This window comes from Mobula birostris, chromosome 11 (genome assembly GCF_030028105.1).
Source record: "Mobula birostris isolate sMobBir1 chromosome 11, sMobBir1.hap1, whole genome shotgun sequence".
In the NCBI taxonomy this organism is placed as follows: Eukaryota; Metazoa; Chordata; class Chondrichthyes; order Myliobatiformes; family Myliobatidae; genus Mobula; species Mobula birostris.
Genome location: NC_092380.1, coordinates 4,286,127 through 4,313,043, shown reverse-complemented (window position 1 = coordinate 4,313,043; position 26,917 = coordinate 4,286,127). Strand labels below are relative to the sequence as shown.

The following is a 26,917-nucleotide window of genomic DNA, read 5'->3' as shown; positions in this document are numbered from 1 at the left end:
TTTTCTCTTGTTTGTGACCAGTCTTGCTGCAATTTGCTTGACTCATAATCATCTGTTGAAGTAGCCTAGCAAGCTATTCAGATGAAGGCATGTTTAGTGGGCAAAATTAGGGCACATGGTACTGGGGGCAGAGTGGATTTAAAATTGGCTGGCTGACAGAAAACAAAGAGTAGCGATTAACGGGTCCCTTTCGGAATGGCAGGCGGTGACCAGTGGGGTACCGAAGGGTTCAGTGCTGGGACCGCAGATGTTTGCAATATATATTAATGATTTAGATGAGGGAATTAAAAGTAACATTAGCAAATTTGCTGATGATACAAAGCTGGGAGGCAGTGTGAAATGTGATGAGGATGTTATGAGAATGCAGGGTGACTTGGACAGGCTGGGTGAGTGGGCAGATGCATGGCAGATGCAATTTAATGTGGATAAATGTGAGGTTATCCACTTTGGTGGTAAGAACGGGAAGGCAGATTATTATCTAAATGGAGTCAAGTTAGGAAAAGAGGAAGCACAATGAGATCGAGGTGTTCTTGTACATCAGTCACTGAAAGCAAGCATGCAAGTACAGCAGACAGTGAAAAAAGCTAATGGCATGCTGGCCTTCATAACAAGGGGAATTGAGTACAAGAGCAAAGAGGTCCTTCTGCAGCTGTACAGGGCCCTGGTGAGACCACACCTGGAGTACTGTGTGCAGCTTTGGTCTCCAAATTTGAGGAAGGACATTCTTGCTACTGAGGGAGTGCAGCGTAGGTTCACAAGGTTAATTCCCGGGATGGCGGGACTGTCATATGTCGAAAGACTGGAGCGACTGGGCTTGTATACTCTGGAATTTAGAAGGCTGAGAGGGGATCTTATTGAAACATGTAAGATTATTAAGGGATTGGACATGCTGCAGGCAGGAAGCATGTTCCCACTGATGGGTGAGTCCAGAACCACAGTTTAAGTATTAGGGGTAGGCCATTTAGAACGGAGTTGAGGAAAAACTTTTTCACCCAGAGAGTGGTGGATATATGGAATGCTCTGCCCCAGAAGGCTGTGGAGGCCAAGTCTCTGGATGCTTTCAAGAAAGAGATGGATAGAGCTCTTAAAGATAGCAGAATCAAAGGTTATGGGGATAAGGCAGGAACTGGATACTGATTGTGGATGATCAGCCATGATCACAGTGAATGGCGGTGCCGCCTCGAAGGGCCGAATGGCCTACTCCTGCACCTATTGTCTATTGTCTGTTGTCTAAAGGCTGGCCACAGATTCTGGATTGTCAATGATAGCCACATTCAGTAAATAATTAATGAAAAATTAGTGGCATGATCTGTGGTATCAGTACATGTAGCAAGGAAAGCTGCAAAACCCCAAATTGTTGTCCTTTAGAGAGAAGGGAAGCTGTCAAATCCATGCCCTAGTCTGATCTCCGTGTGGCACTGGCCACCAAGCTACAAGGTTGGCTTTTGATGTACTAAGAAGTATCCTCGCCATCACCCTCTGTTCATAAGGAGCGGGCAATTTGTGTAGCCTTCCCATTGTTACTTCATTAACGAGGAGGATAAGAACCTACAAACATTCAGTGGCTACTTTAGTAAGTAAAGCTGTACACCTTGTTAATGCAAGTATCTAATCTGTCAATCATGTGGCAGGAACTCAGTGCATAAAAGCATGCAGACATGGTCAAGAGGTTCAGTTGTTGTTCAGATCATACTTCAGAATGGGGAAGAAATGTGATGTAAGTGACTGACTGGAACGGTTGTTGGTCTGGGTATCTCAGCAGTGGCTGATCTGGGATTTTCACGCACAGCAGGGTTTCCCAACCTGGGGTTCAAAGACCTCTCGGTAAATTAATGGTAGGAGTCCATTGCAGAGAAAGGGTTGGGAACCCCTGGTCTAGAGATTGCAGAGAATGGTGCAAAAAAAAACCTTTCACTGAGCAGCAGTTTTATGGGCAAAAATGACTTGATAATGAGAGAGGCAAGGGGAAGGTGGATAGATTGGATCAAGCTTACAGGAAGGCAACAGTGACTCAAATAACCGCACATTAACACTGGTGTGCAGAAGAGCATCAAACCGTGAAGTGGACGGGCTACAGCAGCAGAAGACTACACCGGCTTACACTCTTGTACCTAATAAATTGGTCACTGAGTGTAAACTTTCTGGTGGAGAATTGGTTCTTTTTATTTTAAATGTGTTTCTGGTACTGTTAGAGACTGTGATCTACAGTTTGGAGATCAATTGAGTGATCTGGCACTTTGCAGTCTGAGAAGATTCCAGAAGGTGAGTGGCCTCGAGGCGAAGAAGCCAATAATCAACACCATTTTTCACTGATTAAAGCATTGAGGAAGATTGAAATAATCAAGGCATGTCCGGAAGGTGAGTAAGTGTTCAGCGCCGTCCACCAGTCTCTCACTTGCTACTGCCGGAGGAAGGGGTCTGCGTGTGACGGTCCCTCCCTGTCCCCTGTCCCCCTCCCTCTCCCCCTCCCCCTCTCCCGCTGCTGCCGGAGGAAGGTGTCCGTGGGTGATTCCCCCTCCCCCTCCCCTCTCCCCCTCTCCCCTTCCCTCCCCCCTCTCCCCCCTCTCCCTCTCTCCCCTCCTCTCCCCTCCTCTCCCCCCCACTGGAGGAAGGTCTCTGCGAGTGGCGGTCTCCTGTTTGCTGCTCCCAAAGGAGTGTACCTGCATTTGAACGGTCACGCTCTCCCTCAGTGCATATGGGTCTTCCCAATGAGCCAGAGAACGAACCAGACTTGCAGTGTACCAATGTCCAACTGGTTCTTGCAATCACAATAAAAACACAGAAGACGATCACTCACACTTTTTTTTGGACCAGCACCATCTTGGCACAACAGTGCGCAACAAGACCAGGCGACAACACAATAACGATACCTGTTTTGTGGATCAAAAACCAGGGACATGGATCTAAAGTAACTAGAGACATTCTAGGCTGCAAATGTTGGAATCTGAAGCGAAAAAAAAACTTCCTGAGGAACTCAGCAGCTGGCATCTCTAGAGGGAAATGGATAGTTGACATTCCAGGTCGAGATTCTGCCTCAGGACATCAAATAATTGGTGTCTTCTTTGAGGGACCAGGGAAGATGTTTTTTTGCCCAGAGACTGGAAGAGGTCTGGAATTCTCTGTCTGAAAGCAGGGTGGAAGCTGAAACCTTCTTTCCATTTGCAAAGTACTTGGATATGTAGTTGAACTATGGTGGCATAGAATGTAACAGTCCTAGTGTTGCTGATTAACTGGACTCTGACAACTTGCATGCCTTCCTCAATAACACTTCGCTTGTGCACAAGGAGAATAGCATGGCCCCTGTCACCAAACTGTTCTGAAGTTTGAACAAAGGAATTCCATCCTTGTACAGAAATTGACACCAGTTATATATATATATTTATCCAATAGAAACTTTGTGTACTTCTGAATCCCATCATTTGCATTTTTAAGTACCAATCATAATACATATTTCAGGTGTTAATATACAATTAAATCTGCGTGTTAAAGGACAATAACACTTGTGAGTTAATAAATCACTGAGCTTTAGTAAGTCTGCTCAGTGACCTTGGTTCCCAGGCTTGAACAGAAATACTCTACAAGAAATAGGGTTTCGAGGACTATGTTCAGCCTGGATGACTACACTATGTCTGCATACTGCCTTTCTCAGCTTATCTTCTTGACTGTCACCTTAGTAAACTTTCACACATAGAACAGCTGTACAAAGTTTGATGTTGTGGTGTTCGCTGAGCTTGGCAATTAACTTGCAGACGTTTCATCATCAGTCGAGGTGACATCTTCAGTGCACAGTTGTTGGTGTTTCTGTCTGGGAGTGCTAACATTTACATAGGCCTCTGTTCACTTGCCTCGGCTCTGATTGGTTACCCTTTCAGTTGACCTTTGAATTCTATTGGCTCGCGTTTCTTTGGCTCTTTGGGGTTCATAGATGAGTCTATTTCGATATATTTGTTTACAGAGTAATCAGAAGAGAGTCTGTACTTCAGTCCCAACCTCCAACCCATCCCTATGTAACTCTCATTTTTATTCTATCCAGAAACTTGCAGTGGGCGTCACGGCAGCATAGCGGTTAGCACAGTTCGGGGCAACAAAGTTTGGAGTTCAATTCTGATATCATCTGTAAGGAGTCTCTATATGCTCCCTGTGGAACGTGTGGGTTTTCTCTGCGAGCTTCGGTTTCCTCCCACATTCCAAAGACATAGGTTAATTGGTCATTGTGAATTGTCCTGTGATTAGGCTGCAGTTAACTTGGGATTCCTGGGCGGCACGGCTCAGAGGGCTGGAAGGGTCTATTCCATGCTGTATCTCAATAAATAAGTAAATGTTTTATTGCACAAATGGATTTAATTGCTGTCAGTGTAACAGACAAGACTTCAGCAGGGAATGACTCATTTCTTGATTGCTCAGTTAGATTCTTCACAACATGTCCAAATACTGCGCTGCAAAAAGTGAAGTTGCACGTTGCAAAATAATTCACTGAATTTGTCAATCGGATGAGACCACAGATGTGATCTGAGTTGAACTTTTTCCATTGTCTATATTTTCGTTCCGGCTGAAGTGTGAAGAGGCACTGGCTTTTTCAAAGCCTTTTATATACCTGCTGCCCAAAACCAAATGGCCATTCTACATTTTCTTCTTTTGCCCGTTACGCTGCTGGCGTTTAGGACAGCAATGAAGGTCCTTCATCTCTAGTGACATTCACGGCTTCTTTCTTCGTGTTGGTTCCTCTTGGCTTACTGTCAGTTATGCAAGTCCTGAGTGGAGACTCAGGTACACCATCGCACTCAGATGTAGAAGGATTCTTCACTGCTGTTTTTGTAACAATTTTGTTTTACAGTCAGGGTTGTTGGCCTTGAACTGAACCCTTGAACCTGGAGGACCAGTGGACCACTCTTAGTCTGGCCTTTACCCTTTGACCTGTTTGGCATGGGTGACCCTACCAAGAGCCAAAGCACAAAGCCCTAACTCCAGCCAGCATAGCTCACTGGGTCATTGAGGCACGCAAGCCTCCAAACCCAGTGACAAGCTTGTGGTCCTTTTGGAGGTATTCTACATGTGCAGGCCTCAATAGTGGCCAACTGTTCAACTTTAGTTTGCAGTCAAAACTCATGCCCTCTCTCCAACTCACTTAACAGGCAATAGCAGCAGCCCGAGTAAGGTGCACCAAAAGGCTCTGGAGGTTAGATGGCAGTTCATTTTGTTTGAAGAAATTGAATAGAACAGTAAGAAAATTAGCTTCAGTCATGTAGGGCGTTAATGAGACCTCGTGTGCGCGCCCATGATAGACTCCATCTCTTGCTAATTTCACTGATTAAAGCACTAAGGAAGAATGAAATCATTAAGGTAGTTGCGGAAGGCAGCTGTGTTCTCAGCATAGTCTATCTGCCTCTCACCAGCTGTGCCAGAGAAGGTGTCTGCGTGTGGTAGTCTCTCCCTCTGTCACTCGCTGCTCCCAAGGGAAGGCCCTTGAGTCCGAATGAGCTCTCTCTCTCTCCTCCTCGATGCTGTTGTGGGATGGTGCGGTAGCAAGGTTTAATTGGCGCTAATTCGGACTCTCAGGTTTATGATGCGTTCTAGTTCAAATCGCTGTTGTCACTACCTCTGGGCGGTTTTTGAATCTTCGCGACAGCCTGCAGATAATGAACACAGCTGAACTGAACTGAAATATGCCTTTTGCTTCTGTTTTGTTGCTGTTTGCACGTTTTTTTTTGCACAGGGTGAAGCGGGGGGATTTGATGGTTGATGTTTTTCTTTGGGCAGGTTGGTTCCATGGTTCTTGTTTCGTGACTGTCTGTGAGGAAGACAAATCTCAGGGTGGTATACTACATACATACTTCGATGAGAAATGCACTTTGAACGTCAAGAATTCTGTGTATGGCATTGATCTTATGTAAGGCTGGATGTTTGGCAAAGGTTTACCTGGCAGATACCTGCAAAGGGCAGGTTCTCTTATGAGGAAAGGTTGGACAGGCTTGTATCTGCTGGAGTCTGGAAAAGTGAGAGGTGACTTGATTAAAATGTAGAAGATGCTGAGGAGCTTTGACATGGTGCATGTGGATAAGAGGTTTCATCTTGTGGGGAAAAATCTAAAACTGAGGCACTTCGGGCTCATCCATTTAAGGCAGAGATGAAGAGGAGGAGACATAGGAGAGTGCAGATGGTGGAATCTGGAACAATAAATAACTGGCTGGTAGAACTGAGCAGGTCGAGTCGCGTAAAGTGGCCACTTAATGTATGTTCGTGGTCTTCTGTTGCTGTAGCCCTTCCACTTCAAGGTTCAATACAGTATGTTGTGTGTTCAAAGATGCTTTTCTGCACACCACTGTTGTAGCGTGTGGTTATTTGTTACTGTCACCTTCCTGTCAGCTTGAACCAGTCTGTCCATTCTTCTGTGAACTCTCTCATTAACAAGGGGTTTTTGCTCTCAGAATTGCCATTCACTAGATGTTTTTTTTTGCATCATTCTCTGTATACTGTAGAGTGTGTTGTGCATGAAAATCCCAGGTGATCAGCAGTTTCTGAAATACTCAAACCTCCCCATCTGCCACCATGATCAAAGTCACTTGGATCACATTTCTTCCCCATTCTGATGTTTGGCCTGAACAACAACAGAACCTTTTGACCACGTCTGTGTGTTTTTTATGCATGGAGTTGCCGCCACATGATTGGCAGTTTAGATCTGCATTAACGAGCAGGGGTACCTAATAAAGTGGCCACTGAGTGTACATGCTATTCAAGTGAGTGATACTTCGGATGGATAAGATTACATCCAGTCATCTGTGGTTTGTGAAATGGCAGCACGGGCTTTACGGACCGAATGGCCTCCTCCTACTCCTCACTCATGGTTGGTAAAGAAGTTAGAATACTGCAGACGCTGGAAACCTGAAACTAAAACACAATGGAAAATTCTGCAAATGCTCAGCAAGTTGAGCAGCATTTGTGGAAAGGTCGTTGACCTGAACTGTCATCTCTCCTTCAAGTGATGCCTGACTTCACGAATACTTGCGGCATTTTGGTTTTGCTGATTCATCAGTTGCTGTCAGTGCCTCTTTTCCAATATGTGATTGTTGGTAATGTTCCCATCAGTTCAGTTCTGACTTGGTGCTTTGAATTCAATTGAGACAAGCCAATCAATGTGACACAGCATGTGTGTCACACAGAATTTGTACTGAGCTTGTCTTAAAGTGGGTATTAGACTGTAAGACATAGGAGCAGAATTAGGCCATTCAGCCCATCGAGTCTGCTCTGCCATTACATCATTTCTGATTTATTATCCCTCTCAATCCTATTCTCCCCATAACCTTAAACACCCTGACTAATCAAGAACCTATCAACTCCATTTTAAATATATCCAATGATTTGATCTCCACAGCTGTTTGTGAAAATGAATTCCACAGATTCCTTACCCCCTGCCTACAAACTTCCTCAGCTCTGTTTTAAATGGATGTCCCTCTGCTCTGGTCCTCTACTCCCCTGCTATAAGTGCAGATGCACTCTATCTAGGCCTTTCAGTATTCTATAGGTTTCAATGAGATCTCCCCCTCTTTCTTCTTGACGGTCTCTGATGTACCCGAGCAAAAGACAAGTCTGATTGTTTAGGCAGGAGAATCATCTGTTTTCTTTCTGCCTCTCGTACCAGGTACCCCACAGACTGCTGACCTTCCAGCTGGTCCCTGGTGTGGACGTGTGCTTACTGTGTGGACCAACTCCATCTCTGCAACAGGTTCAGTCAGAGGTGAGGCAGAAGTCCTTCCGCTCTTTGTAGCTGTACTATTCAACACTTCTTCTGCATAGTCTTGTTGCTTCCACTAGAGGGTATCATTGTGGTTCCCCTCAATCCTCCTGTACATCTTTTAACCAAAAGTTACTGCATTGAGATCAGAAGCCATAGCTCTTATTCTAACCTGGCCCTTTGCTCCCTTCTCTTTTATGCTTGTTCCCATTGATGCTTCCTTGCCCTTACTCATTTTTTTCCCTTTAGCTGCTTTCTATTTCTGTAACCCCCCACCCTTACCAGCTGCAGTCACAGAACAGTGTCAGAATCAGGTTTAATATCACCGGCATACAGTATGTTGTGAAATATGTTAACTTTGCAGCAGCAGTACAATGCAGTACATGATTATGTGTAGTTACAGTATGTGTCTATAGATGTACACTGTAAATTACAGTAAGTATATTAAATTGTTAAGTAAGTAGTGCAAAAACAGAAGCAAAAAGTAGTGAGGTTATGTTCATGGGTTTAATGTCCATTCAGAAATCAGATGGCAGAGGGGAAGGTGTTCCTGAATCATTGAGTGTGTGCCTTCTGGCTCCTGTACCTGCTTCCTGATGGCAACAGTGACAAGGGGGCATTTTCTGGGTGGTGGGGGTCCTTAATGATGGACGCTGCCTTTTTTGGGCACTGTTCCATGACGATGTCCACGTGGTAACCAACAGTGCTTCATTCTAGGTTTGAGCAAGCAACCCTGAGGAATGATTTCTGTGACAGTATTGATTATCACTCGTTTTGCAGGTGTGTAAAGGAGGCGAGCGAGCTGTTCTGCTCAGTTGTGTGTCCAGTGAAAGTGATCACTAAGAGGGTTGGTCACCTGGGTTAACGTGGTATGAAGTTGTATGTAAATTGTTTCTGGAACATTTAACAAAATGTATTTATTTTTTCCTGCCACCAGTTAGTTGAACGATTCTGGAGTCCATTGCTTGAACCTTTAAAAACCTGCTTCGGGTTGCATCACTGCTCTTTCCCTGCCTGCAGTCCTTTACACCATAGCATAGTTGGGTAAGTTGTTTCATAATATGTACAATGGAATGTCAATATCAATCAGCCAAAGAGAATATGTGCAAGGTAGAGGCCACAAGCACTTGTTCCCTAAACAGCAGTCCTTTACCTGAGTCCTTCACTCGTTACCTGTGTAACTTTCAAAGTTCAAAGTAAATTTATTAAGACCATAAGAGACAGGAGTAGAATTATGCTATTTGATCGGTCGAGTCTGCTCTGCTGTTTTATCATGGCTGATCCATTTCCCACTCAGCCCCAATCACCTGCCTTCTCCCTATAACCCTTGATGCCCTGACCACCCAACAACCACCTGCGGCAATTCCACAGATTCACTATCCTTTGGCTAAAGAAATTCCTCCTCATCTCTGTTCTAGATGAACGTTCCTCTGCTCTGAGACCGTAGGAAATGTACTCTCTATATCCATTCTATCGAGGCCTTTCAAAATTCGATAATTTTCAATGAGATCCTCCCTCATTCTTGTGAATTTCAGCGAGTACAGGCCCAGAACCTTCAATCAGTCCTTATATGGTAACTCTTACATTCCCGGAATTATCCTTGTGAACCTCTTCTGAACCCTCTCAAATGTCAGCACATAAGAGGCCCAAAACTGCTCACAATTCTCCAAGTGAGGCCTTACCAGTGCCTCAACATTATATCCTTGTTTTTATATTTTAGTCCTCTTGAAATTAATGCTAATATTGCATTTGCCTTCCTCACCACCGACTTAATCTGCAAATTAATCTTTAGGGAATCTTGCATGAAGATACCCAAGTCCCCTTACACCTCAGATTTTTGAAATTTCTCTCCAGTTAGAAAATAATCTCCACTTTTATTTCTTCTACCAAAGTCCATGGCCATACTCTTCCCTACACTGTATTCCATTTGCCACTTCTTTGCCCATCTTCCTAGTCCATCTTAAGTCCTTCTGCAGCCTCCCTGTTTCCTCAACACTATTTACCCCTCCATCTTACTTCGTATTGTCCGCAAGCTTGGCCACAAAGCCATCAATTCCATCATCCACATCATTGACATATAACAGTAAAAGAGTCAGTTCCACACTGACCCCTGTGAAAATGCTCTATCCATGCTTGTGTCTTTCCTGTAATGCCATGGGCTCCTAACTCATTAAACAGCCTCATGTGTGGCACTTTGTCAAAGGCCTTCTGAAAATCCAAGTACATAACATCCACTAATTGTCCTTTGTCTATCCTGCTTATTATCTGTTCAAAGAATTCCAACAGATTCGTCAGGCAAGATTTTTCTTTAAGAAAATTATACTGAACTCGGCCTATTTTATCATATGGCTCCAGATACCCCGAAATCACACCCTTAACAATCAACTCCAACATCTTCCCAACCACTGAGGTTAGACGAACTGGCCTATAATTTGGTGGTGATGAAGGCATTTTTTTTAGGGGTGGTGGGAGATTAAGATTTTTTAACGGAGGAGTAATGGATGGGATTTCAGTTCCTTTGAACTCTGTAAGTTCGAAGAACTGGAGAAGAGTTTGGTGCATTGGGATTTCGATCAGGAGAAATGATGAATTGATCTTTCTATTAAAAGTGTGGTGTGGCCTGCTGGAGGGCAAATGGTGTGTGTCACTTTAATACATTGTGAGCAATGGAGAATTCTGAATCTGCTGGGAATTCTATCCTGTGGTGACAGGATACTGTTTCAACAAATGGATCCTGATCCAAGTGTTAAAGATTGCTAATTATTGAATGTTTGCATTTTCTTGCAGGCAGAGATTGTGCATTTAATTTAATTTGCTGAATGTGTGCTTTATTTGGGCTAAGGGGACTGCAGATTGTTAATTGTTGACAGAAATACCAATCCAAGCAATTCTCGGGAAGCTGTTTACCATATCTCTCCATTCAGCTGTTTTTGTATCGGCCGGTGTTGCATTCTGATCCACGGTTTGGTCTTGTTTCTTCAGTCTGCTGCTGATAAACAGGGAACAGAACAAGAACTTATTCACCTTGCAGCCCCATGGGGTTGAGAACACCCAGCAGCAGGGTAAGCATCTAGCTGAGCTGTGTTACGGTAGCTTTTAAATGTTGGTAAAATTCTAGTAGTGTGGAAGTGACACCATAAGATATAGGGGCAGAATTAGGCCATTCGGCCCATTGAGTCTACCCTGCCATTCCATCATGGCTGATTCATTATCCCTCTCAACCCCATTCTCCTGCCTTCTCCCTGTAACCTTTGACACCCTTACTCATCAAGAAACTATCAACCTCTGAATTAAATATACCCAATGATTTGGCCTCCACAGCCGTCTGTCTGTGGCAATGAATTCCACAGATTCAATTCCTCGAAGAGGCCAGAAAATAACTCAAACTGATACTCCCCAGAATATTAGAAACTATAGTCCCAAACACACATGAATCAAGTTAGCAACTTCTGTGAAACAGTTCTGAAAAGTTGGCATCTCACTACTCTGGGGCTGCAACTTATGTCTCAGTTAAAAAGTATAATTACACTGTGGTTCTGCACTCCCCGACCTACTGGTACATCTTTGCATCACCTAGTTGGTCCTATTCCATCCATGTTTCAATGAAGTGCTTAGTTCTTCCAATATCCCACTGAATACAAGTCAAGGTTGTCCCAATCTGCCTTCATTCATCCAGCCATATCTAGCCCAACTAGATGAGGGATCACCCTGGTGAATATCCGCTCCACTCCCCCCACAGCAACAAAATGGCAAAAAACTCATCAACCATAAACCGCACATTAATATAAACACGTTAAACTGTTTTGACATGATCAGTACATTGTAAAGAAGGCAAACTCACTACTTCTGTCAGCATTCAGTGGCTACTTTATTAGGTACAGGTGCTCGTTAATGTAAATATCTAATCAGCCAATCATGTGGCAGCAACTCGATGAATAAAAGCATGCCAACATGGTCAAGAGGTTCAGTTGTTATTCACACTAAACATCAGAATGGGGAAGAAATGTGATCCATGTGACTTTTATCATGGAATGAATGATTGGTGCCAAACGGGATGGTTTGAGTATCTCAGAAACTGCCTTGGGATTTTCACGCACAGCAGCCTCTAGAATTTACAGAGTGATGCGGAAAACAAAAAAAAAATCCAGTGAATGGCAATCCTGTGGGTGAAAGCGCCTCGTTAATGAAAGGCCAGACTGGTTCAAGCTGGCAGAAAGGTGACAGTAACTCAAATAACCACACGTTACGACAGTGGTGTGCAGAAGAGCATCTCTGAAAGCACAACACATCGAACCTTTCAGTGGATAGGCTACAGCAGCAGAAGACCACACCAGGTTCCCCTCCTGTACCTAATAAAGCAGTAACTGAGTGTCTTTCATATAAGGCTAAGTGGAGGAAAAGGAGCAGCAAGCTTCCGATGTCAGAGCTATTCCCAAATCTATCACCCAAAAGGGAAACCTAACCATGCACAATCTTAATTTAGACACCTTTGCTAGAGTTAAAATTCTCAAATTCCCTGCTTCATTGCATACCTTCACCCTCAGCCAATTAAGAGTCTGCTCGGCCTGAGTGATCTGCTCAGCCAGTTAAGAGTTAACCACTTGGTCTGTGGATGAGGGAAAGACAGCAGCTTCCACACCCCCGCCCCCCCCGCAAGGGCATTGGTGAGCCAAAGGGTTTTTACCGCAATCCACACATCAAAGTTGCTGGTGAACGCAGCAGGCCAGGCAGCATCTGTAGGAAGAGGTGCAGTCGACGTTTCAGGCCGAGACCCTTCGTCAGGACTAACTGAAGGAAGAGTGAGTAAGGGATTTGAAAGTTGGAGGGGGAGGGGGAGATCCAAAATGATAGGAGAAGACAGGAGGGGGAGGGATGGGGCCAAGAGCTGCACAGGTGATTGGCAAAAGGGATATGAGAGGATCATGGGACAGGAGGCCCAGGAAGAAAGACAAGGGGAGGGGACCCAGAGGATGGGCAAGAGGTATATTCAGAGGGACAGAGGGTGAAAAAGGAGAGTGAGAGAAAGAATGTGTGCATAAAAATGAGTAACAGATGGGGTACAAGGGGGAGGTGGGGCCTTAGCGGAAGTTAGAGAAGTCGATGTTCATGCCATCAGGTTGGAGGCTACCCAGACGGAATATAAGGTGTTGTTCCTCCAACCTGAGTGTGGCTTCATCTTTACAGTAGAGGAGGCCGTGGATGGACATGTCAGAATGGGAATGGGATGTGGAATTAAAATGTGTGGCCACTGGGAGATCCTGCTTTCTCTGGCAGACAGAGCGTAGATGTTCTGCCATCCTGTAGTTTTGTGGTCAGCTTTACTCGTGATCCTTAAGCGTCACAGATTAGGATTTGAATTTGGATCTCCCTGAATTATTAGCCCAGGTCTTTGAATAATCCAGTAATTTAATCATGACCACCACCACTGCCCTGCATTCATTCAAGAAGATGACTCACCTCTTTCTCAAGGGCCTTGATACCAATTGCACAAAGGAATGTAGAATCACAGAAACAGACCCTTCGGTCCTACTCGTCGCTGCTGACCACTGCATTTGGTTCCATATCCCTCTAAACCAGGGTTTCCCAGACTGGGGTCTAGGGACCCTTCTGTTAATGGTGGGAGTCCGTGGCACAATAAAGGTGGAAAACCCGGCTCTAAACCTCTCCTATCCGTGTATCGGTCCACATCTCAAGAATAAACAATTGGGACACTCCAGGACTACTCTTTTGTGCAGGAAAGCATTGATAGAGTCCCTAATGAAGCGATTCAGTCTCAGTATTTCTTCCATTTCACAACCAGGCAGATGCTGAGCGCAGAACAGCTTTAATTATAATGTGTCAAGAAAGACATTAATTGCAATTTATTTTAATGAAAATATTACAGGAGCAATACTTCCTCCTGAGAGACGTAGATCAGTTCTGCGACAGTTTTACACCCTGGCTGTCTCGGCATACTTCCCAGCAGATACAACTGAAGACAAGCCTGGTAGGTGAATATAACTTAAATGCATGGCCAACTATAGAAGTAGACCTGTTTTCTACTGAGCCCTCCAGTGAGTTGCGTTGATTAAGTGTCAGTGGGCAGTTTCACATTTGAAATATAGTATTGTGCAAAAGTCTTAGGTACTTGTATAGCTGGGGTGCCTAAGACATTCACACAGTAGTATTGTAATTTTATGTATTGCACTGTACTGATGCTGCTGCTGCAGCAAAAAAAAAACAAATTTTATGACGTGATGATAAATCTGATTCTGATAAGGGTCTCTATTGTGGACTGAAAGTGGGAAGGGGCATGGAGAGGGGAATCATGGATGGGGAGAGGGGAGAGTATGGGTTCTGTTGTGGACTGAGATTGGGAAAGGAGCAGGAAGAAGGGAATCATGGTTGTGAAGAGGGAAGAGAGTGGGAAGCACCAGCGAGAGATTCTGTAATGATCAATGAACTGATCGTTTGGAATCTAATGAACTTGCCTGGTGTGAGTCTGTATACTATTCCTCCCCTGCCCACACCCCCCCCCACCATCCCTGGCACTCCTTCTCCGCCGCCTATCCCACACCCCTCCTACGGCACTCCACCCTCACCATTCCCAATATCCATTGATCTCACCAGATCTACAAATTCACACTCTGCTCCACGTTGACAGATACAGTACTGTGCAAAAGTCCTAGGCACCCTTGCTATATATATATGTGCCTAAGACTTTTGCACAGCGCTGTAGATTGGGAGGAATCCCCTTCCAGCCTACACAGAAACCATCATTGGTCAGGAATTGTCCAGTGCAAGCTGGGAATCAAACTCAAAACCTCTGAGGCTGCACGTTAGAAATGATCACAGGGGTAGATCTAGGACTGCAGATGCAGAAATAGGGGGCAAAAAAACAGACTGCTAGAGGAACCTGGTGAGTTGGAGGGAACTGGCCAGTTGATGTTTGGGGTCAGACACTTTATATCGGCTGAAAGCCAGTTAAAGAGTTGAGCCATTTAAGGGGGTGAGGGGAAGATGCGGAGCTAAGGTAGTAAGTGAAAGGCAGATTGGGGGGGTGGTGGTGAAGAGGAGAGAGACAGAGAGAGAGATTTTATTTATATATATGTAAGACAAGGGGAGCAGGTCACCTGAAATTGGAGAACTCAGAGCTGATGCCATCAGGTTGCAAACTACCCAGTCAGACATTGAGGTGCTATTCCTCTAGAGCAGGGGGTTCCCAAGCTGTTTTATGCCATGGACCTCTACCATAAACCGAAGGGTCTGTGGACCCCTGCTCTAGATTCAGTGATGCTCCAGTTCGTGTGGTATGCTTGAAAATGGATCCATGACTTTTATACTTTTCCCCTTGCCACTTGGAGAGTTCTTTGACATTCCTACTTTGCCCCTTACTGTTTTACCATTCATAGCTGCTAAACTCGGGATGTTCCTCCTGCATAAAAAATAATTGTAAAGCTACTCACTGGTTGATTATCTGAGTATCAAGTATCCTACACACAAACAGGCAGGTCCCCGTACTGTATGAGCCTCCCCCTCGTCCCATCCATTGGCTTATCTGTTATATTCCTTTCTTTCTCACGTTAATCTAGCTCAGGGATTCCCATCCTTTTTTATGCCATGGACCAATACCATCAAGCAAAGAGTTTGTGGACTCCAGGTTGGGAACCCCTATTCTAGCTTTGCTTATATTGATGCTAACCTCAGTTACTGTGCTAAGAGTGTGAGGACGGCATTCTCATCACTCTGTGAGTAAGATATTTTTGCTGTTTGAATTTAATTTGTGATTATATGATTTGCAAGAACGAAGTGCTGAAAATATTTATCAGACCAGCCAGAGATTGTGGAGGGAGAAAGTCATTGGCCTGAAATGTTAACTCTTGTCGCTTCTCTGATGAAGTTTCCTGACCAGTTGACTAATTCAAGTATTTTGTACCTCTAACTTCACGTGTATGGAAACCATAGAAAGAAACCATAGAACACTACAGCACAGAAACAGGTCTTTTGGCCCTTCTTGGCTGTGCTGAACCATTTTCTGCCTAGTCCCACTGACCTGCACACGGACCATATCCCTCCATACACCTCCCATCCATGTATCTGTCCAATTTATTCTTAAATGTTAAAAAAGAACCCGCATTTACCACCTCGTCTGGCAGCTCATTCCATACTCCCACCACCCTCTGTGTGAAGAAGCCCCCCCTAATGTTCCCTTTAAACTTTTCCCCCCTCACCCTTAACCCATGTCCTCTGGTTTTTTTCTCCCATTGCCTCAGTGGAAAAAGCCTGCTTGCATTCACTCTATCTATACCCATCATAATTTTATATACCTCTATCAAATCTCCCCTCATTCATCTACGGTCCAGGGAATAAAGTCCTAACCTATTCACCCTTTCTCTGTAACTGAGTTTCTCAAGTCCTGGCAACATCCTTGTAAACCTTCTCTGCACTCTTTCAACCTTAATTATATCCTTCCTGTAATTTGGTGACCAAAACTGAACACAATACTCCAGATTCGGTCTCACCAATGCCTTATACAACCTCATTATAACATTCCAGCTCTTATACTCAATACTTTGATTAATAAAGGCCAATGTACCAAAAGCTCTCTTTACGACCCTATCTACTTGTGACGCCAATTTTAGGGAATTTTGTATCTGTATTCCCAGATCCCTCTGTTCTACTGCACTCCTCAGTGCCTTACCATTAATCCTGTATGTTCTACCTTGGTTTGTCCTTCCAACGTGCAATACCTCACATTTGTCTGTATTAAACTCCATCTGCCATTTTTCGGCCCATTTTTCCAGCTGGTCCAAGTCCCTGTGCAGGCTCTGAAAACCTTCCTCACTGTCTACTACACCTCCAATCTTTGTATCATCAGCAAATTTGCTGATCCAATTTACCACATTATCATCCAGATCATTGATATAGATGACAAATAACAATGGACCCAGCACTGATCCCTGTGGCACACCACTAGTCACAGGCCTCCACTCAGAGAAGCAATTCTCTACCACCACTCTTTGGCTTCTTCCATCGAGCCAATGTCTAATCCAATTTACCACCTCTCCATGTATACCTAGCGACTGAATTTTCCTAACTAACCTCCCATGCGGGACCTTGTCAAAGGCCTTACTGAAATCCATGTAGACAATATTCACTGCCTTCCCTTCATCCACTTTCCTGGTAAGCTCCTCGAAAAACTCCAATAGATTGGTCAAAAATGACCTACCATGCACAAAGCCATGTTGACTCTCCCGAATAAGTCCCTGTCTATCCAAATGCTTGAAGATTCTGTCTCTTAGTACTCCCTCCAATAACTTACCTACTACCGATGTTAAACTTACCCGCCTATAATTTCCCGGATTACTTTTCAATCCTTTTTTAAACAACGGAACAACATGAGCCACTCTCCAATCCTCCGGCACCTCACCCGTAGACAGCGACATTTTAAATATTTCTGCCAGGGCCTCCGCAATTTCAACACTAGTCTCCTTCAAGGTCCGAGGGAAAACTCTGTCAGGTCCCGGGAATTTATCCACTTTAATTTTCCTCAAGACAGCAAGCACCTCCTCCTTTTCAATCTGTACAGTTTCCATGATCTCACTACTTGATTCCCTCAATTCCATAGATTTCATGCCAGTTTCCTTAGTAAATACAGACGCAAAAAACCTATTTAAGATCTCCCCCATTTCCTTTGGTTCCACACATAGCCAACCACTCTGATCTTCAAGAGGACCAATTTTATCCCTTACAATCCTTTTGCTCTTAATATACCTGGGAAGAGAGAGTGAGGCTGACGCTGCGCAACTCTCCTTCACTTAAATCCAAATCACGCGCTAGTCTCGACACCATCATTATGGTGTCGAGGTCCTCATCGACGTCAACGATGGACGAACAACAATATACCTGTAAAAGCTCTTTGGATTATTCTTCACTTTGACTGCCAAGGCAACCTCATGTCTTCTTTTAGCCCTCCTGATTTCTTTCTTAAGTATTTCCTGCACTTCTTATACCCCTCAAGCACCTGATTTACTCCCTGTTTCCTATACATTTCATACAACTCCCTCTTCTTCTTTATCAGAGTTGCAATATCCCTTGAGAACCAAGATCCCTTATTCCTATTCAATTTGCCTTTAATCCTGACAGGAACATACAAACTCTGCACTCTCAAAATTTCCCCTTCGAAGGCTTCCCACCTACCAATCAGATCTTTGCCAGAGAACAACCTGTCCCAATCCACGCTTTTTAGATTCTTTCTCATTTCTTCAAATTTGGCCTTCTTCCAGTTCAGAAGCTCAACCCTAGGACCAGATCTATCCTTGTCCATGATCAAATTGAAACTAATGGTGTTATGATCACTGGAACCAAAGTGCTCCCCTACACAGACTTCCGTCACTTGTCCTAACTCGTTTCCTAACAGGAGATCCAATATTGCATCCCCTCTAGTTGGTCCCTCTATATATTGATTTAGAAAACTTTCCTGAACACATTTTACAAACTCTAAACCATCTAGACCCCTAACAGTATGGGAGTCCCAATCAATGTATGGAAAATTAAAATCCCCTACCACCACAACTTTATGTTTCCTGCAGTTGCCTGCTATCTCTCTGCAGATTTGCTCTTCCAAGTCTCATTGACTATTGGGTGGTCTGTAATACAATCCCACTAATGTGGCCATACCTTTCCTGTTTCTCAGCTCCACCCATGGGGACTCAGTAGACAAGCCCTCTAATCTGTCCTGCCTGAGCACTGCTGTAATATTTTCCCTAACAAGCAATGCTACTCCCCCACCTTTCATTCCTCTGCCTCGATCACATCTGAAACATCGGAACCCTGGAATATTAAGCTGCCAGTCCTGCCCCTCCTGTAGCCAAGTTTCACTAATTGCTATAACGTCATAATTCCACGTGTCAATCCACGCCCTCAACTCATCTGCCTTCCCCGCAATACTCCTAGCATTGAAATATATATACCTCAGAAGATTTTTACCACCACTCACAACCTTTCTATCAGCGGATTTGCTTGAACTTTTAACATCATTTATTTTCCCCCCAGCCACACTGTCAGCTCTGGCACTCTGGTTCCCATCCCCCTGCAAATCTAGTTTAAAGCCTCCCCAATAGCACCAACAAACCTCCCTGAAAGGATATTGGTCCCCCGGTAGTTCAAGTGTAACCCGTCTCTCTTGTACAGGTCCCACCTGCCCCAGAAGAGGTCCCAATTATCCTGAAATCTGAAACCCTGCCCCCTACACCAGTTCCTCAGCCACTTGTTCATCCTCCAGAGCATCCTATTCCTACTCTCACTGGCACGTAGCACAGGTAGCAATCCTGAGATTACCACCCTCGAGGTCCTGCTTTTCAACTTCCTACCAAGCTCTCTATACTCGCTCTCCAGGACCTCCTCACTCTTCCTTGCTATGTCATTGGTACCGATGTGCACCACGACATCTAGCTGATCACCCTCCCACTTCAGAATGTCATGCAATTGTTCAGATACGTCCTTGACCCTGGCACCCGGGAGGCAACAAACCATCCTGGATTCTCTGTCACGACCACAGAACCTCCTATCTGCACCTCTAACTATCGAGTCCCCTATCACTACCGCTCTCCTCTTTTTTCCCCCTCCCTTCTGCACTGCAGAGCCAGACTCAGTGCCAGAGATCCGGCTACTGCAGCTAGTCCCAGGTAAGTCATCCCCCCCAACAGTATCCAATGCGGTATACTTGTTGTTGAGGGGAATGGCCACAGGGGAACCCTGCTCTGCCTGCCCTTTCCTCTTCCCTCGCCTGACAGTGACCCAATTTCCTGTTCTCTGCTCCTTTGGCGTAACTACCTCCCTGTAGCTACGATCTATAATCTCCTCATTCTCCCAAATGATCCGCAGGTCATCCAGCTCCTGCTCCAGTTCCCTAACACGGTTTGTCAGGAGCTGCAGCTGGATGCACTTCTTGCAGGTGTCGTTGTCCTGCAAGAGGAGCATTCCACCATCCTGACTGGCATTCTCTCTACTCTAAACAATCTGAACAAAAAACTTACCGGAACCTACCCTGGCCCCTGCCTGTTCTTGCCGAAGCCTGTTTGAGCCAAAGCCATCCCACTCTGCTCCCTCTCACTCCGCTGCCCACTCACAACGCTGCCCGATGTATATGGTGGTCTGTTTTTAAACCTTGGCGCGCTACGTCACGCGCCTGCGCAGTGCAGACCCTTCTCCCCGAGCAGTGTTTACAAAAAAAATGACTTTTTCTACCCGATTTCTTCACTCCCTTCTTCTCAGCTGCTTGCTTCAATGGCTGTAGTTTTGGATTCTTTGTAGGTTAAAACAATCTGCAGCATCACTTTGCTCAAATACTTTCATTGTCCTGACGACCTCAAACAATTAAAGACTATAAGACATGGGAACAGTGGTGAGGAAGGTAAGCGCAATGTTAGTATTCATTTTGAGAGGACTAGAATATGAAAGCAAGGGTGTACTGTCGCGGCTTTACAAGACATTGGTACGGCCTCACTTGGAGTATTGTGAGCAGTTTTGGGCCCCTTATCCGAGAAAGGTTTGGAGAGGGTTCACAGGATGTTCACAAGAATGATTCCGGGTATGAAAGAGTTACCTTATAAGGAGCGTTTGATGACTCTGGGTCTGTACTCACTGGAATTTAGAAGAATGAGGGAGGATCTCATTGAAACTTACTGAATGTTGAACAGCCCAGATAGAGTGAATGTGGAGAGGATGTTTCCTACGACGGGCTAGGATCAGAGAATTGAGAGAGGTCCATTTAGAACAGAGATGAGAAGGAGTTTCTTTAGCCAGAGTGTGGTGACTTTGGAATCTGTTGCCACAGGCAGCAGTGGAGACCAAGTCATTTGGTATATTTAAGGCAGAGGTTGATCGATTCTTGATAAGTTGGGTCGTGAAGGGATATGTGGGGGTGGGTGGGTGGAGGCAGGAGATTGGGGTTGAGAGGGAAATGGATCAGCCATGATGTAATGATGCAGCAGACTCGATGGGCCAAATGGCCTAATTTTGCTCCTGTACCTTATGGTTGTATGGTTTAGTTCAGCCCAGTCTGGTGTCTTATCAGCAAGATCCACTCCCCCCGCTCCATTCTTTGACTTCATACTTTTAAGGGTGAAGATCTCCAGCCTCTCACTTCTGGTATCATCCCTGTGAATCTTTTCAGTACTACACCACTGTACCCACTTCCTTTAATGATTTGGAGACCACAGCTGTGTTCTACTGCAGTTACAGTCTAATCTAAGTTTACTGTGTTTTCAATTCTAGTCCCACCCTCACCCCCCAAAAAAAAACAAACCCTGATATTATGGTCCTGAATCCAAAGACCTGTTGAAGGGTCTGGGCCCAAAACTTCAGCTCTTTATTCCTTTTCATAGATGCTACTTGACCTGTTGAGCACCTCCACCATTTTGCGAGTGTTATCCTAGTGTTGCAGATTTCCTAGATCGTCTCTGAGAAACCACAACCCTTTCCGACTTTCTCTTCACACCAGCTCTCCATGAAGAATTCCACGCCGGGTTCACCCACTCGCCATCGGAGTGCTACATCGTCGCTGAGGACCACAAGTGCTACGGTGTCCAGACCCAGCAACACCAGCTGCTCCTGACCTTCACGGCAGACACCCCAACCTTTGCTCTGCGGAACATTGCAACCAAAACGCTCAACCTGCTGACGAAAGAAGTGCCTTTCTGATCTCCCTGAGATGGGGGTGAAGCAGAATGATGCCTGTTTGTAGCTCACTCCACACCTTCCCCCTCAGCAAAGTAGACCACCCACTCGTGTGGCATGGTCATCGGGGTTGCTGAGCTGGCTCACACGGTCAGTGCTCCGTGTGGAAGAGGAGGATGTTTGCCGGGCCCGGAAGTGGCCACAGTAAGTACTGTCAGTGATGACCGTGTTTTAGTCTAACCAGGTGTGCTGTACTGCTCTTTGGACTGGCTGCAGGGACAGGGCAGCCCTGAGAGTGAAGTGCTGGAATAAAGAACTGACAGATTGTGGAAAGGGTACAAAATACAATGTGACTGTGCTTACTGTAAGAACTAGAGGCCCAATGTTCGATTGCCACCCCCCAAGCCTGTTCTACCATCCACCAACATAGTGACTGGATTTTCATGTGTGTAGGGGTAGTAACTGTCTAGGCATCTGTGTGTGTTTGTATGGGGTTATTATTTGCACGTGTGTGTAGGGGTGGTGTGTCTAGGCATCTGTGTGTGTATGGGGTTATTGTTTGCATGTGTGTGCACGTGGGGTTAGTGACTGTCTAGGGATCTGTGTGTACTTGTATGGGATTATTGTTTGCACGTGTGTGCACGTGGGGTTAGTGACTGTCTAGGGATCTGTGTTTGTATGGGGACATTATTTGTCTAGGGGGTTCATGTGTCTGTCTTTAACACTAATCAATATATACACAAAACCTGAATGTTTTAATCTATTTCAAATTAATTGTAATCTGTGTCACTTTTTTTGGGGGCCTGACCTTGCAGAAACCAAATTATCTGAAGCCAAGGCCCAACTATCAAGTTTAAACAGCAGAATTCAGTGCTGTTAGTAAACTATAACAATTTGGAGGAGCTGCCGTTTGTCACTACCCATCATGTTCTTTCTAGGATAGAAATCTAAATGCTGTCTGTCACTTTCAAGGTTCTGAGGAAATCATCCAGACAATCGGTGTCTTGCCTTGTCAATCTCCTCAGCACAGAAATACACAAAATTCATCGTTGTATGTATGAATAGGTTTTGTCTACGCAAGCTTTTTGTAGAGGAACCCATTCACCCCATTTCCCCACTTTCTCCTTCCAAATAATTTTTTCCGTCTTAGTTCATTTCCCATGAATCTTTAGTGAAATGTTGCACTTCATGGTTTTGTTTGCTTGAAGCATGTCAACCAGCTGCATGTAGTTTGGTGTTCTGTAGATGCCGAGAAAACTTAACATGTTTGAATGCCTTCCTGTGATTTTCTCCAGTCCTCCTAGAAATTCTTTGAATTGCCCATCAGTGACGACCTGTTTGATTTGTGTACCAACAAAAAACACCTTCCTTAATCTTGGCATCAGTTATTCTGACTTGAATTATGAATTGAAATAACACATACAGGCAATTTAAAAAGGTGCATGAAAGGGGAATTTCATGGTGATTTTCATGATCGGCAGTCCAAAATCCATAATATACACCAAAGAGTATTCAAGAGTAATCTCTGTTACCTAGTGTATTCACTTATAGTTCTGCATTGGTTCAGTTTTGGGCAAATAAACAAAATCAAATGCTGAAAGAACTCAGCCAGTCAAGCAGTGACTGTCAAAAGAGAAACCTGTTTAATGCTTCCCATCAAAGGGCCTTCATCAGGACTGCTGTGTCACTGAGTTGTCACAGTATTTCTGCTGTTTCTCCATTGTTCTTTGCCTCGGATAACAGCTTTCATACTGTTGTTCAAAGATCAAGAGCTTTTGCTCTACACCATGATCACATTCACTCCCCTGTGAGTAGTCTGCTCCCTTGTTCACTACCTCCCTGCAATACGTGCAGGGGATGAACTATTAACTATTTAACAATTATAAACAAGGTCATGCTACTGGGGCTGAACAACGATCCCTCTGTCACTAATTGGCAGAAACCTAGCTGTCCTTCTCAAAAGCCACAAGCTTTTAAAATAGAACATACTTGGATCTAACTATTGAATTTTCAGTAGCACTGGGAATGCAAAAAAAGGTGCATTACAGATGGGATGTTTTAAATTCTATGCTGCATCCATAATCAATGAGAAACTGATGAAAAAGATTTATTCCCTTAATTTATTTTTTTTTAAACTTAGTTGTCTTTTTCTTCTTCTTGTTGAAATGTGTTGGTTAGCTAGTAATGTGGTGGAGGATATTAAATGCAATCCCAGTTCTGCTCCAGTAACTCCTCTGGCCTGTGCCTCACACCACTCATTGTTCTGAATCAGTCTTCATACATTCTCTGGGTATGAACAATCCAACTGCAGCAAAATAAATGAGCAGAGACAGAGGTCGATCATAATGTCAATGTTTTATCTAAATACTGTTCTTCATTTTACATCTCTTCAGTTAAACATTTGTCATTTAACACTGATGAGGATCACATCTCAGGTGTACACGGCTGCGTACACAACACCCATACGCAATGTTACAAGCCACTCCTCTAAAGCACGTAATTGCATAGTAACAGAATATTTCACTATGTATTCAGCTGTACTGGTACTCGGGTGATCTCTAGATCAGATGGACCTATCTCCTCTTAATTTTATCCAGCCTTCTCTCCCAAACTACATGACCCTTGAGGTACAGGCACTACTAAACCACCACTGTTACATTTTTAAATTATTTATTGAGATACAGCACAGAATCATCCCCTCAAGCTGCACTGCCCCACAATCCCCTGATTTAATCCTAGCCTAATCACAGGACAATTTCCAGTGACCAATTAACCTACCAACCGTTGTGATTTTGGTCTGTTGGAGGAAAGCTGAGCAGCTGAAGGAAACCCACAGGGAGATCGTACAAACTTCTTACAGGCAGCGGTGGGAAGTGATCGCAGGTCACTGGTACTGTGAAGTGTTGTACTAACCATTACACTACCCCGCTCTCCCATGTATGGATACTTAAACTGTGGCCACAGTTACAGTAGGAAATGAATTACCTGATGCACAGCCCTGGGGGGGAAGAAAGCACTCACTTCTGCCTTCACTCAACATGCATCTTGGATGGGAGGCAGAAACAAATGATGCTGATTGGCTCCATTTTCTACCTGGCCAGTTGCAGAACCTCCTCTTGGTCTGCTGCAAACCCCAGCCCACATTCAATCCAGTCCCTGATAATCATCCCCATTCCCTGCCCCATCCTGTCCCAAACCCTTGCACCCCGAGCAGCTCTCCCATCTCCAAGTGCACTTTCCTTCCACTCTAATTCCAGTGCCCTCTTCTCGGTCCATTTTCTCTCTTGTTCAGGGAACCAGTACCCCTCTACAACTGTAGAAAATGTGATAAGGATCAGCATGGGGGTGATGTGGAGTTTGCAGGTTAGCCACAAAATAGTTCATGCCAGCTCATTGTGACAATAATTCCCATTGTAATGCTGCCATTATCGTATCAATCACCGTAGCGTCCCACCCTACACATCCATCACAATGAGGATTTCAAAGGTTTCCTGTCAATGAAATACGGTGCAGGGTATTCTCCAGTCAATGGGTGTGTTGGTTGTTAACACATAATGTTTCACAGTAGGTTTCAAAGTAAATGTGAAAAGTGAACCGGAACCTTGAATCCACCGCTCCAACATCAACCTTGGCATGCTGTTGACTAGACAATATACACATTTGTGTTCTCTCCGAGCGGGCTGATTCCTCAAGGATCATGGAAGGACATCACAATACAATTGAACATCAGGCAAGGTTAAATGCAGCCGGTAACTACCTGGCTTTTCATCGCAATTGTATAATGATTGCAAAAACAAGTACGAGATTGGCTGGAGAAATTAAGAACTTCCCGGGGTGGACTCTGGGAGTATAATGTATGCAGAACTATGACAAAAGGAGCCTGACTATCCTCATGTGTCTACTGGTTTTCCCTGACAGGATGAAACAGGTAACCCACATTAAAGAATTGTGATGTGCTGTTAATGAGAAATCAGCTCCACTGGTGGCAGAGTCAGAGCTCGAGGGCACAAAGTCAATGACCCAGAGAATGATGCTGATAAACACTGCCTGATGGACTGGGGGGTGGATTACTCCTCTAATACCAACTTTCAGAAGAGTCAAATAGATGAGAAAGCAAATATGGACAGTACCCTAATGTGGGTCTGATTTACAGGTAACATGGGAAGCGTGATCCCCTATGATTCTGGATTCATTACTGTTTCTTTTTAAACTCTAAAAATAAAATCACTGCTGACCAGTTTCCAAACTGTATTTACTTATTTCAAAAAGTTGTCCACACAGATATCTTCCAAATCATTTTACGTGAAACCACGATCACCATAGGGCAGTTACTGTGGTCCCTAGCAAGTACTAAAGAAGCTAATTTATACACAGAAAGATCCCACCCTACAGCTATAAGGTTAATAATCAGAAACTGTCTTCTGGTGATGCTCTGCTTGTAGGTGGATACTGGGAAAGTTCAAGTGAGAACCGTAACTATCAGAACTTTGCGATTGATAGAAAGGGCCACGGTCGAAATAAATCATGGGAGCTTATACCATATCACAAGTAATTTTTGATTGGTGTGTGGGTTGAAGTATTTTGCTCCCATCTGTACCTGGTAGTGCCTGGGTGAGATGAGAATGTTTATAACAATCAGTGATCTGGAATGCGGAGGAAATTTACCTAAACTCTGACAATTCACAATTTGCACTCACTGCAATCCAGGGCAGGGCTCCCGATCCAAGGACAGAAATTACAAGGGGCAGAATTAGGCAATTTTTCACACTATACTGCCCAGCTTCAACACTTAACCAAAGCTGTCTAGTAACAAACAGTTTGGGATTGTTTAATTCTACCTTACCCATTCCTGAAAGTACTCTGAAAAATATAAATAAAACCTTCACTTGTGATTACTGACAATCCTAAACATCAAGGAGAGTTTTTGCTTTTCACATACTCATGGCAGCCAATTGGACACCACAAACAGCATTGTTGTAATTGAGCTAACGATTTAACGATCTTCTCTATTGAGATAAAATTGGTCCACAACAGGGAGAATCTCCCTGCTTTTCTCAGGGCAAGGTAAAGATCCCCCTTGCATGTGTGCAGACGGGTCACTGATTCAGCAGAAACCAGCAAGAGGCTGGGTTACATGCACCCATAACAGAAAAGGCAGTATAGTACAGAAAAAAAGGGGTTTTGCATCCCAACAAAGAGTTCTGCGAGGGAGCTGTGGGTCCAGATTGACTGAACATTGGGTAAATACTTGCTGGCCGGGTGATGTCCTCAGGCTGAATGGTAAAGCTGGCAGAGATGATCCACACAGAAGCTTTGACCAGAACGATGACACATTTAATACCAACTGGAAGCAGGAACATCAGCTTGTTTCCCTAGAAAAGGCACTGAAGCAAGTGTGGCCAAGATCAGTATGGTGTGGTGTGACATACTCCCTATACCCACAGCTCAGTGCCTTGAGGTGATATTTGGTGGAGCTAGAGGGTCAAAGTTTTGACAAAGTTTAAACTGCTTTTTGGGGCATGGATGTTG

At 44.4% G+C, this 26,917-nt stretch overlaps 1 protein-coding gene across 3 annotated transcripts in view; it reads left to right on the top strand.

Annotated features, from left to right (window-relative positions):
• fuz (fuzzy planar cell polarity protein) overlaps positions 1-25,616 on the top strand; it is a 54,023-nt gene extending 28,407 nt beyond the window's left edge. For 2 of the 3 annotated variants that reach the window (XM_072271516.1, XM_072271515.1), the window contains 5 exons: positions 7,637-7,732; positions 8,667-8,773; positions 10,712-10,791; positions 13,614-13,715; positions 21,213-25,616. In XM_072271516.1, coding sequence (XP_072127617.1) covers positions 7,637-7,732; positions 8,667-8,773; positions 10,712-10,791; positions 13,614-13,715; positions 21,213-21,412 — 585 coding nt within the window. In that variant the 3' untranslated portion in view covers positions 21,413-25,616. The remainder of the gene's footprint in view (positions 1-7,636; positions 7,733-8,666; positions 8,774-10,711; positions 10,792-13,613; positions 13,716-21,212) is intronic. The other variant, XR_011887700.1, reaches the window with a different exon arrangement.
• The last annotated feature ends 1,301 nt before the right edge of the window (positions 25,617-26,917 follow it).